The sequence below is a fragment of the Arachis duranensis genome, chromosome 3 (assembly GCF_000817695.3).
Source record: "Arachis duranensis cultivar V14167 chromosome 3, aradu.V14167.gnm2.J7QH, whole genome shotgun sequence".
NCBI classification, from domain to species: Eukaryota; Viridiplantae; Streptophyta; class Magnoliopsida; order Fabales; family Fabaceae; genus Arachis; species Arachis duranensis.
The window spans coordinates 4,919,037-4,930,392 of NC_029774.3; the positions used below are offsets into that span (position 1 = coordinate 4,919,037).

Below are 11,356 nucleotides of genomic sequence, written 5' to 3' on the forward strand. Positions count from 1 at the left end.
CTTTGTTTTTTTTTTTTGGTATTAATTTCTTTGTTTTTTGTTTAGTTATATATTGACTATAGAATTTTGAATCATATAACATAATTCGAACTATCTAATATAAAAATGCAATTAAAAATTTTATTTTCACTCTGCTTAAAATATATTTGATTAGTTAGCTTTTTCTTTTTTCATATATAGCTACAAATTAGTTATAAAATTGTTAACTATATAACATTATAATAACATAACTCGTTACTTCTTTAATGTATGGACAATGGTGTACTTACAAAAAAAGTCATTTGAAAACGATAACAATAACTAAATTAGGGACTAATAGCTAATATCAATTACAAGTTTACAACAACCCTAATAATCAATAACTAAGTATTTTTTTTAATTGTGAAAATACACCTACTTCTTGGTGAAAATATAATAGTTATCTACCCAAAATATACACCTAATTGTTGATTGTTATCAAATTCAACAAGGGGGAGATTTTGGGTGAAGCCTCAAATGAAAATATGCCAAAGCCTAAAAAACAAAAAAGAGGAAAAGATGAAAATAAAAGAAAATAATAATGAATACTGAATAGACATATAATACTTATTAAGGCCTCAAAATGTAGCGATATCCAACTCAACCTAAAAATTAATTCAGCAGAGTACATGAATGAAAAATTCACATGCCCAAAATATTGATAGGCTTTTTCTCCATCATCCCCTTATATTTGGCGAAGAGTAAAAAAGAATTAAAAAAGAAAACCATGAAAAATAAGACAGAGAAACGAAGAAACATACACAAACAACTTCTTTTAGCTTCTACAAGGAATTATATTAATTGAACAATAGGGACTAGTATCTGTTGTTGAAAATTGACCTGAAACAAAAACTGAACAAAGTGCTTCCGTTCCAGCGAGTTCATCAACGTATCTGGGAAGGAGAACAGAGCAATCCAGAAGCATCGGCCCCTACAACTGCAAGGTCACACACAGTGCATAGCTGACCCTCCTGGCTCAGCACAAAGCGTGCAGTGCAATACGGACAAGAAACATCCTTCTGTCCGCGGTAAATTGGCACATAAGTTGCACCACAAACCACAAATGGGTTTCTGAAATCATAATTCAACTGTGTGGTATCGGTCATGTTCTTTTCTGCAGCTCCCAGAACTTGCCGTGCTGTCTTGGCATGGTTTTCGACAGTAGGATTGGTCTCGAGCAGCCTCCTCGCAAAGTTGGCAGCTGTGGCAAGGTTCTTTGCCTTGTAGCAGACAGTCATTGCATTAAGCAAAGCTAGCCTCAAATGAGGTGTCTGGAGATTGCAATGGGTAAAATATGCGGCAAGCTCCTGCTGACGAGCTGGATTGTCCTTAATTTCCCTTCTCTTTAGCTCCATTTGCAGACCCAAAACATATTCTTTGACTATAATAATCAATTCCTTCACATCATCAACTTCCCTCCTCGACTCAACGACAATCAAAGGAATTGTATGAAGGATACTGGTAAATGTCTTTAGGGCCTCGGTGAATTTCCCTGCTGTAGTTGATTTATAACCAGCTTTGAGCTTTTCATCTAATTGAGACAGTTTGAACGGCAGTGCAGGTGGGCCTCTCACATTTGGACTAGACGACTCGCTCCAACCTCTTTCAACAGCAAGCGATATAACTGGGGCAGATGAGAAGGCACGCAGATAGGAGTGGCTGCTAGTATGAAGATCAAGGAAAATGGATCTCAAGGGAGTGAAGTTCTTTATTCCAAGTTGCCTGTTCAGTAACCTCATTGCCGTATCAAAATTGCCGGCGGCTGCATGATCAGCTGCAAGAGATGATTTCTGAATCCATATCTGGCTAACTGGCATACCAGGTGTTGGGGCCACGAAAACTGAAGATCGAGTACCAGAAGCTTTTGGAGTTTCAGCTTCAGGGGGAAGCTCCAGATCTTCCAGCTCCCATCCACCTTCTCCATCATCCTCTTCACCCGGCTCTCCATCATCCAAAATTGCAGAGATGTCTCCATTTTGTATGCCATCCACATCAACCATATCAAGCTCCTCTCCCCAATCACCATCAGCAGCTTCATACTCTTCTTCTTCAGCATCGTTCTCTATATTGCTAAAGCCACCTTCAAATATGCCTCGCATCACCCTAAGAAGGGGCCAATCACCACTGGTTATTACAGGTGATGGTGGCATCAAGAGAGATGGTTTTTTCCCCTCGGGCAAAGATGGAAGATCATCCCCCAGTTCAGCTGCAAGCCTTTCAGCAACATCATGTAGTCCATGGACTTTGGCAGTGATGTATGCCAGATGCAAATGACCCACATTCTCCAAAATCTTAACACGCTCTCGGACATCACCCATATATAAGGCATTGTGAAACTGGCCCATCACATCGTTCTTGACTTCGGCAATTTTCAACATCTTTGCAAGTTTCTCCACATTACCAGTAATGAGATAAAGGAAAGACAATCTCTCAAAATTTTTGGTCCTCTGGTATGCATATTCTACTATACCAGCATTTCCTTGTCGAAGAGCTTCAACCCCTAATCGATACCAGTGATCTTTCTCATCAATTGCAGTGGCTGATGCAACGGCAATTTGAATGTTCCCACTCTCTAAAGCCAAATTGAACCGAATTCTCTCATCTTTCACAAAATGGAGGGCAACTTCAGGAAACCCTTTCTGCTGTAGATATGCAATCATAGCCTGCCCACAAAGCTGGGAGTTCTTTATCATGTTCATAACATGGTCATATCTTTTCTTCAAGAGAGAGAGCTTAAAGATATATTCAGTCGCATCAATAGCTATAGCTCTGTTTTTCCCATCCCGACCCAAGCAGAATATGGTGTTTCCAACAACTTTTGTGATATATATTGGGACATCCAGTGTTTTTATTATCCCGCTATCGCCATTAGGAAGGCAGTACTTGATATGATTTAATGTTGTGTAAATAAAAATGCCATTTTCATCCCATGCTCCACTTTTCACGCGGATTGTCTCATGGAGGGTGCATTGGTGAACAAGCTTCTTGCTTGCAATGACAATGGCATGTTTGCTGAGCAAGGCAACACTTTCCATGTCATTAGACCAGACAACATACTTGATAAAAGGGGTCTGAAGATCCCCAATAACAAGCCTCTGCTGAAGATCAAATATAAAAACCCTATCCTCTGACCTACACAACAAGTTGCCTGTTCCAGCATAAAATATGGCATCCGTGGCAATTGGCAGAGCGCTCTTTTTAACAAGCTCATTCTTCAGATTTTTAACTAGGACTTGATTGCTGGTTTTGTCGAGCACCGCAAACCTATTCCTAGCCACAAAGACAGCTGATCCACCAAGACCTTTCTTTGGCTCTTGCATATCGCCCCTACCAATAAATGCGCCATCCTTGGATATGGTATACAACTCATAAGACCCACCCTCCACATCTGAACAGAGAAGAACTGCATTTTCAGACGCGCTATAGGAAAGAGTCTTCGGACTTTGATTCAGAGTTAAAGAACCAGGTCGTCGAATTGTAAGAACTTGTGTCTCTCTCTGTGTTGAAAATTCATAGTAACGCAAAAACCGGTCTTTTGCATAGAACAAACAATCACCACTAACTGCAAAAGCAGGCCTTTCTCTCTCCAGTTTAAAGACAATCATTCCACTGTCATGACCAGCAGCCAACAGATTCATTTCAGGATGTGTTGCAAGAATCCAAAATCGATCATGCTCTCTCCGGAAGGTTTGAATTCCAGTGCGCTTTGTCGCATCCCATACTCGAATACTTTTATCTTCAGAATTTGATACAATGATGTCCTGTTTGGCATGGAACATAACACATGAAACATTATTCATGTGCCCACGCAGAGTATCCACTTCCCATGCCTTAGTATCTGAACAGAAAACATAAATTTTATTAATGAAAAGTGCAAGACGACAGCAAATACTTTCTCTTCTTGGTTAACCAGCTACTACAAAAGTTAATGCACACAAGAAATATATTTTATGATGCATTTTTGCTGCCAGCACTGAACATTGATATGCTAATTTTTTTAATAACCAGAATGGCATCAAGAGTATAGTATATGAAAGCCTAGGGCAGCTCAACTATAGTATGTATGTAAAATAGGAAGTCACAAATACTACCACTCGGTTGTTATTCAGGACAACATAAAAGAAAATAACTAGGCTTCAGTTTTACCATTCATCCTCCAAAGTTTCACTTGTCGGTCATCAGCTCCAGAGACAATGAGAGGAAGTGTAGGATGAAAAGCAGCCCAGTTGACCCCCCGATCATGACCTTCCAACACATATTTAACAACTGCATCAACACCACCAAAAAGATCCGTGTTCATCTGACTCAAACGCAATATATCATCTGAAGGAGGCCCAGCCTTCCTTTTGAGAGAACCAATATCCCAAACGCGAACAGTCTGATCCAGAGAGGCTGACACAACAATATCTTCTTTTGGATGGAATGAAGCACACATAACATAATGATTATGCCCCGTTAGGACAGATATACATGTTCGTGATTGCCAGTTCCATATGCGAATAGTCTGATCATCACTGGCACTCACAATCCACGGGTTCTCATGATGAAATTGCACAGTGCGAATATAATCAAGGTGTCCTAGAAGAGTGAACAAACATCTATGCAGCTTGTAGTTCCAAACTTTAATCTTGTAATCGTCCCCTGTCCCAAAAAAAAGAAACACGAATAAGCAGCAAATAATATGAACCCTCCCCCTTCTACAAGTAACAAAATATTTTTTCTTTTCTTAACAACATAATACACCAAATTCCTTTCCCTTCTTTATCAAGTGACAAACATAAGTGCAGGAAAAATCACATTTAAACCCAACCAATGGCACACAGCTTAGTTTAAAAGAACGGATTAGTTACTAAGTTAACAGATCCAGATAATCTCAATTACACCAAAGATATTTCCTTTTAATATAAATTACAGCCAAAAACAAATCTCGAAACATTTCAAAGTGTACCCCTCATTCGTACTACTCATTGTATAAACACCATGGGGCAACCAAAGATTAACAGGCAAAGAGATAATGAGATTATCAGCATGGATACTAGAATCATATTTATTACCATAGATCTACACAAACACACACAAAAACGCTTTCTAAAACTTAAATAGATTGCCTAGCAGAAATGTTTGAGTGGATCCTAATATAATTTAGATGAGTACAACATAACCTAGATTATGTTTCCATAGTTGACTACCCTTGCATAGATATATGCAGACTAACAATGAATATCCACAGTAGCGGATGCACAAACAATGGATCAGTTGGGATCAATGCACAAATGAGAGTATTAAGCAGTCAATAGAACAAATCAATGGCACAAACAACACAATGGCCACTTGCGTATCAAAAAAAGCAATGGCTGTGAAATGGCGAGGTTACCTCCGGAGACAAAGAGAGGCTGAGAATTGTGGAAATGAACACCTCTAACGGGGCCATCATGCTCGTCAAACCTGTCGATGAGGGTTCCCATGCGGTAATCCCATAGTTGGATCACACCACTGTGAAGACTCGCAAGGATCCAGGGCCTCTTGCTGTGGAAACTAAGCCCCTTCACTCTGTTACTCTTGGTCTCGAACTTGGTCAACATCTTCTTCTTCCCCCTTAATCACAAAGCACTCTTTCGTGCCCACTGCAGCACAATCCAATAAAACTAAAACGGGATTAAACGAAGACAAAAAGAATAAGAATCTCGCAAAACCATAAGCTCAATTCTGATCCCATCCCGAAACAACACTTCCCACAATCACACACACAGAGGAAAAAAAAAAAGAACAAAAAGCGTATGTTTTGCATCGCAATTGAACCTCAGAATGTGAATATCAGCATAATAATCACATTTTCGTTACAGATCAGACTAAAAAGGAAAGAAAAATTGGAATCTAAGCGCATGGAATCGTTACTGTATTGAATTCTTTCGGGGAATGCAATGTGGGAGTGATGAAACATGGAATTTACCTCAGATCTGATTAGAACGGTGAAATCAATGAATCGAAAATCAAGTTCACCGACACAAGTGAGCTCATATATATGTAGAGAGAGAATATTCAGTGATCTTGTTTCAGATGAGATCTGTTAATTTTCGAAGACAAAGCTCTCAAAAGAAGAAGGGGGAGAAAAGAGAGATGGAGAGAATGGAATGGAATTTTTATTTAGTACCAATTTATATTTGATGGCTATTTGTATTTTTGTATAGTTTCGAAAATTCATTTTATTTGCTTACTGCAGTGCAAATTAAAGCGCATTTGGACCAACCTCAAAGTTACACATAACTCTATGACTACACACTAGTCAAGTAAGTGTGTTTATAATAAGCGTAAATACCCTTTTCGGCCTGAACATTTTAAAGTGGGACATATCGCACCTTTATCATCCAGAAATCTCTACCCGATCCTCAACCAACGACATAAGTGAACAAATCGACCCCTGTGACCGGTTGCTAACAGGTTACCTGGTTGACGTGTCAGGTGGATGCTGAGGTGTCAACTGAATGTGCCATGTGTAAGTAAAATTTGTTGCAGGGACTCAAAACCACCTCCCTGCAACTCAAACGGCGTCGTTGTGTTGGGTTAATATTCCCCCTCACTTTCGAAGTACATTTACTGTAATCTCCCTCTTATTTTCATTCATTCACTAAAAAGCCCTAACATTTCATCTTCCACCATTGTTTCCCTCCAGAATCTTTGCACGACGCTAGAACGGAAGTGTGGGATAATCGAATCTGCGACGAACGTGTGCAGGGCATAGACGTTCACTGTGTGAGACGTAGTGAAAGGTTAGTTCAGATTTTCGTTTTTCACATTGTGTTAGTTAAGAATGTAGTTATTTTCATGCATGTCTATGCGGGGTGTGATGTGATGAGCTTTACCGTCGAGATGATTAGTATGATTAATGGATAAAGTGGTTAAGAAGAAACACTGTTTTTAGTTAGGGTTTGATAATGCTAGTGGTTGATAAATGTAGTGAGTAATCCGGGTAATGAAATTTGTATGTAGTGGTTATAGTGATGATAATGTTGGTGGCATTATTGTGCATTACGGTAAAACTATTTTTAAATGTTACATATGTCTGTGTTTGTGATCCCTGTGTTTAACCATGGCGAAAAGCTTGTTAGAGCTAATGGTAAGCTACATTACTTAGACGGGAAGGTAGAGAAGTTTCCTCCAATAGATATTGATTTCGTAAACAAGAAGGATTTGGAGGAACTTTTCAAGGGTTTGGGGTACTTGACATACAAACAAATCTACTGGCACGACCCAACTGTTATTGAGTTCGAGGATGGTCTGCATGTGCTCTATGGTGATAAGGAGATCAACAATATGTGCGACTTCACTATGAGGCATAATCTGAAGGAGTTCCACCTTTACTTTGAGCATGGAGTGGATATCCCTGATGTAACTGACAATGAGCCTGTGGAGGAGGAATTGGTATCTGAAGATGAGGACGTCTTGGCGGTGACAGATTCTTCAAAATCTTCTTCCTCCTCTTACGATTCATACGAGAGTGCTGAAGATGAAGCTTACAAGCCCCCTCCTCCTGGGTATGAAACTGACGTTTTGAGGAGGCTGTTGATGTACAAACTAAAAAGAAGAAAAATGGGAAGTCTTGCTCACCTAACACCATGGCAAAGAGAAGGGCCTCCAGGAGATATACTGGTAAGAGGAGGATGAAGCATGTTCTAAATACAAAAAGGAAAAGTGGGCCTAGCAGTGGAGATTCATGGTTGGGCCAAGGCCCAGGTAGTGGAGGCTGTGTTGGGTCGGGTTTAGGTAATATGGAAGGCCCAGCTAGTGAGGGAAATGTGGGGCAAAAGGGGGTTGCAAGTCAGGCTGGTGAGGAATTTCTTGATGGTGATGATATTGTTTATGAGTACGAGTCTGAGGGTTTTGTGACTCCAGTTCATCTGATGATGAAAGGGGCCCTTCTGGGCCAGATTTTAATGAGGGCAAAACATTTGGAGAGGTGCAGTTTAGACTAGGGATGCAGTTTGCAACTATGGAGCAATTTAAAAGGGCACTTAAGGATGTCTTTGTGCAAGATGGAAGGGATTGCATGTACCTAAAAAATGAGCCGGGGAGAGTTAGAGCAGCCTGTGTTGAGGAAGATTGTCCTTAGCTGATTTTTGTGTCGAAGAACTCGGTTACCAAGTCTTTTGAGGTCAAGACATTCCACAATGAGCACACATGTGGCTGGGATTATGGCAGCAACCTTGCTGATAAAAAATGGGTGGCTGAGAAATTGGGGCTGAGACTAAAAACGCAATCAAAGTTGACACCTAGGGAGGCAATGCAGCATATGAAAGAAGACTATAATGTTCAACTGAATCGGAAGATGATTACACGAGCAATAAAGCAAGCTAGGGAGACTGTGTTGGGCAGTGAAGGGGCTCAATTTGGGAAGCTTAGGGACTATCTGAATGAGATACACAAAAGTAATCCCGGGAGCACAGCACATATGAACACCTTACCCCAGCCACAAGGGCCAAACTTGTTTCAAAGATTGTATATCAGTTTTGATGCTTGCAAAAAAGGCTTCAAGAATGGGTGCAAGCCTCTCATCGGTTTGGATGGGCATTTTCTGAAGGGTTACTATGGAGGCCAATTGCTTTCTGCAGTGACCCAGGATGCAAATAATCATGTCTTTGTGATTGCATTTTGTGTAACCAGGGTTGAGAACACTGATAATTGGAAATGGTTTCTGACCTGCCTTCAGGAGGATTTCGGGTCAAGCATGCTCTTTGGATGGCATTTGATGTCTGATCAACAAAAAGTAAGTTTCATAATTACTAGCTAGCATCATGTATTGTTGAGTTTTCTGTTAGATTAAATGTGTGATATCATATGCTGCAGGGTCTTGTTCGGGCAGTTCAAGAGGTGATGCCAAATGCATTTCATAGGAACTGTGTGCTGCATATGTGAAAAAACTGTGAAAGAGGTTTAAGGACAAATAGGTTAAGGGTTGTGTTTGGGAAGCAGCTAGGAGCACAACTCCAGTTCTGTTCAAGGCTGTTATGGATAGGTTGAAAACTGTGAGTAATGGAGCTTGGGAGTACATGAGTAAGTTTGACCCTAATGTATGGTGTAGGGCTTTTTTCAGTTACTATCCTAAGAACGCTGCTGTGACAAACAATATGTGTGAGTCTTGGAATGCAGTGATTGTGGAGGCTAGGGAGAAACCAATCCTGACACTGTGTGAGGAGTTACAGGTTCATATTATGAACAAAATGGCTAGACAAAATGTTGTTGAGATATGACAGATGTTATAATTGCTAAATTCTGTAATGTAGGTGTACCTTGTGTTCATGCTGTTGCAGCCATATCCAGAGTGAGGGTAAAAGCAGCTGAAGACTTCGTGTCTCCATTTCTCACTATGGAGGCAATAAGGAAGACATATGACATCTGTATCAATCCTGTACCCAGTGAGGAGTTTTAGGAACCAACTGACCAACTGAAGGCAGATCCACCGAAAATAGTGAGATCTGTTGGTAGACCAGTTAAGAGGAGAAAGGAATCAGCTACCCCTCCAGCTCCAACTGATGGCAGCAAGGTTAGAAGGACCTTCCAGGTTACCTGTAGCAAATGCAGAGAGGCTGGCTACTACTTCAAAACATGTAAGGGAGCACCTAAAAATCCTAACTGGCAACAAAAAAGGAGGAGAACTAACAAGGTATGGAATAATTTTTTCCACAATTTGGTTTTCTTTCTGCAGCCATGGAATACTACCAAAGTTAATTGAACTCTTAACTCATTGTTCAGGGTGGTACTTCTGGCCAATCTCAGAACAAACCCATGCATCAGAGGCCGAACCCTACTTTACAGGAAATTAGGGTTAGATATCTGAATTTTACTTTGCTATGCTTTTTGTTCTTTAGGTTTACTGTCTTCATTGGTTGTGTGTATGTTTGTTGCTGAATGGTTTGCCATATTATTGTTGTACTCCTCGAATAGGCTAAGCTAAAGAAGCATAAGAAAAAAATGCCCAAGAGGCCACATGCTCCACAAGAGGAAATGCCAATTTCTCAATCTGCCCCTCTAGTGGTATATGTTATAGTATACTATGCAGTCTAAGTTGTTTACTCATTTTTTTTCTTATTAACTGGATTATTTTGGATGTTGTTGAATAGCAATCTCAAGGTGAACCAGCCCAACCAAGTCCTGCACCACCAGCCCAGCCAAGTCCTACACCACCAGCCCAGACAAGGCTTGCACCAACAGCCCAGCCCACTCCTCACCACCATCCTAGCCCAGTCCTGCACCACCAGCCCAGCCAAGTGCCAAACTCAGGCCCAAGCTGAAGACCTTTAGGCCACCAGGTCCTCTGTCTCCACAAACAAGCCACCAACCAGCATTTGCAGTAGAAAATCTTGAGGCCATCACCAAGGAAACTGTTGCTGCATCAAGTGGAGGAACCTCTTCAGACTTATTGAAGTTCATTCCAATCCCAAATTTTAGGCCACCTAAGCAGACTTAGTTAACTAGGAATCTTATCTGTTGGTCTTGCTGTTTATGTTTTTTTGGCTGCTGCACCAGAATTCTAAAAACTGCATATGTTTAGGGACATGTTTTTTTGGAAAACTACTTGGACTCACATAGTGTGTGAGTTTTATTTTGTAAACTTTGTCTGGTGTACCTTCTGTGTTACCAAGATGGAAACTTTGCCTCACATGGCTTGGATTTGTGAAATGACAATGCTTCACCCTTGTGAAAAGGTTGCATTTTTACTATGTTTTCAATTTGGTTTATCATGATTCTGTCAATCAATTACACACAAATCATGAAATGCAGAAAATACTCATAACTGACTAAACAAACCTTATTAATCCAGAAACATAGTTCATTATAATTTCACATTCTTTTCTTTTACTACATCCAGACATTGAATCCATTACAAAACACTAAATTTACAATGTCAAAGGCATATTAACATTATGCAGCTGTTACTATACTACATCCCTTTCCTATTACAATGCCCAACAAGATCAGCCCAAACACTTTTCATCTGCTAAGAGCACCACTGTTAATCTCATTGCTTTTGACCTCATCCATCTTCTTCTCTATCTCTGCAATTCTTTCTTCCATCTTTTTCGTTGGGTCCGATACTGCCTCTTGTACCACCTCATCAATACAAAAAGAGGCAACATACTCATCTAGCCAGGCAAAGTATTTGCAATGTCCTCTGTTGTTCTACATCAAACATACATATTGTTCAGCTCAAACAAGTTACCAAAATAACACAGCAACCCAAACAAAAATGATTTTCAAAAAATTTACCTTAAAATTGGAACAACCAAAGAAAAGCCTCCTAGGGTTTTTTGAAGTTCTAGATTCGAACAAAATGGCGTATGAT

General features: G+C 40.1%; 1 protein-coding gene across 2 annotated transcripts; it reads right to left on the bottom strand.

The window, feature by feature from the left end:
* Window positions 1–560: 560 nt before the first annotated feature.
* LOC107476635 (coatomer subunit alpha-2) lies at window positions 561–6,156 on the bottom strand. Of its 2 annotated transcripts, none has more exons than XM_016096483.3 (4): window positions 5,969–6,156; window positions 5,393–5,642; window positions 4,165–4,659; window positions 561–3,856 (listed from the first exon to the last, which is right to left on the bottom strand). In XM_016096483.3, the coding sequence occupies exons 2-4, from the start codon at window positions 5,598–5,600 to the stop codon at window positions 903–905; spliced, it is 3,657 nt and encodes a 1,218-aa protein (XP_015951969.1). In that variant the 5' UTR covers window positions 5,601–5,642; window positions 5,969–6,156; the 3' UTR covers window positions 561–902. The 2 variants fall into 2 exon arrangements, with proteins under 2 accessions (XP_015951969.1, XP_052114603.1); XM_052258643.1 differs by having other exon boundaries at window positions 5,393–5,663.
* Between the last annotated feature and the right edge of the window lie 5,200 nt (window positions 6,157–11,356).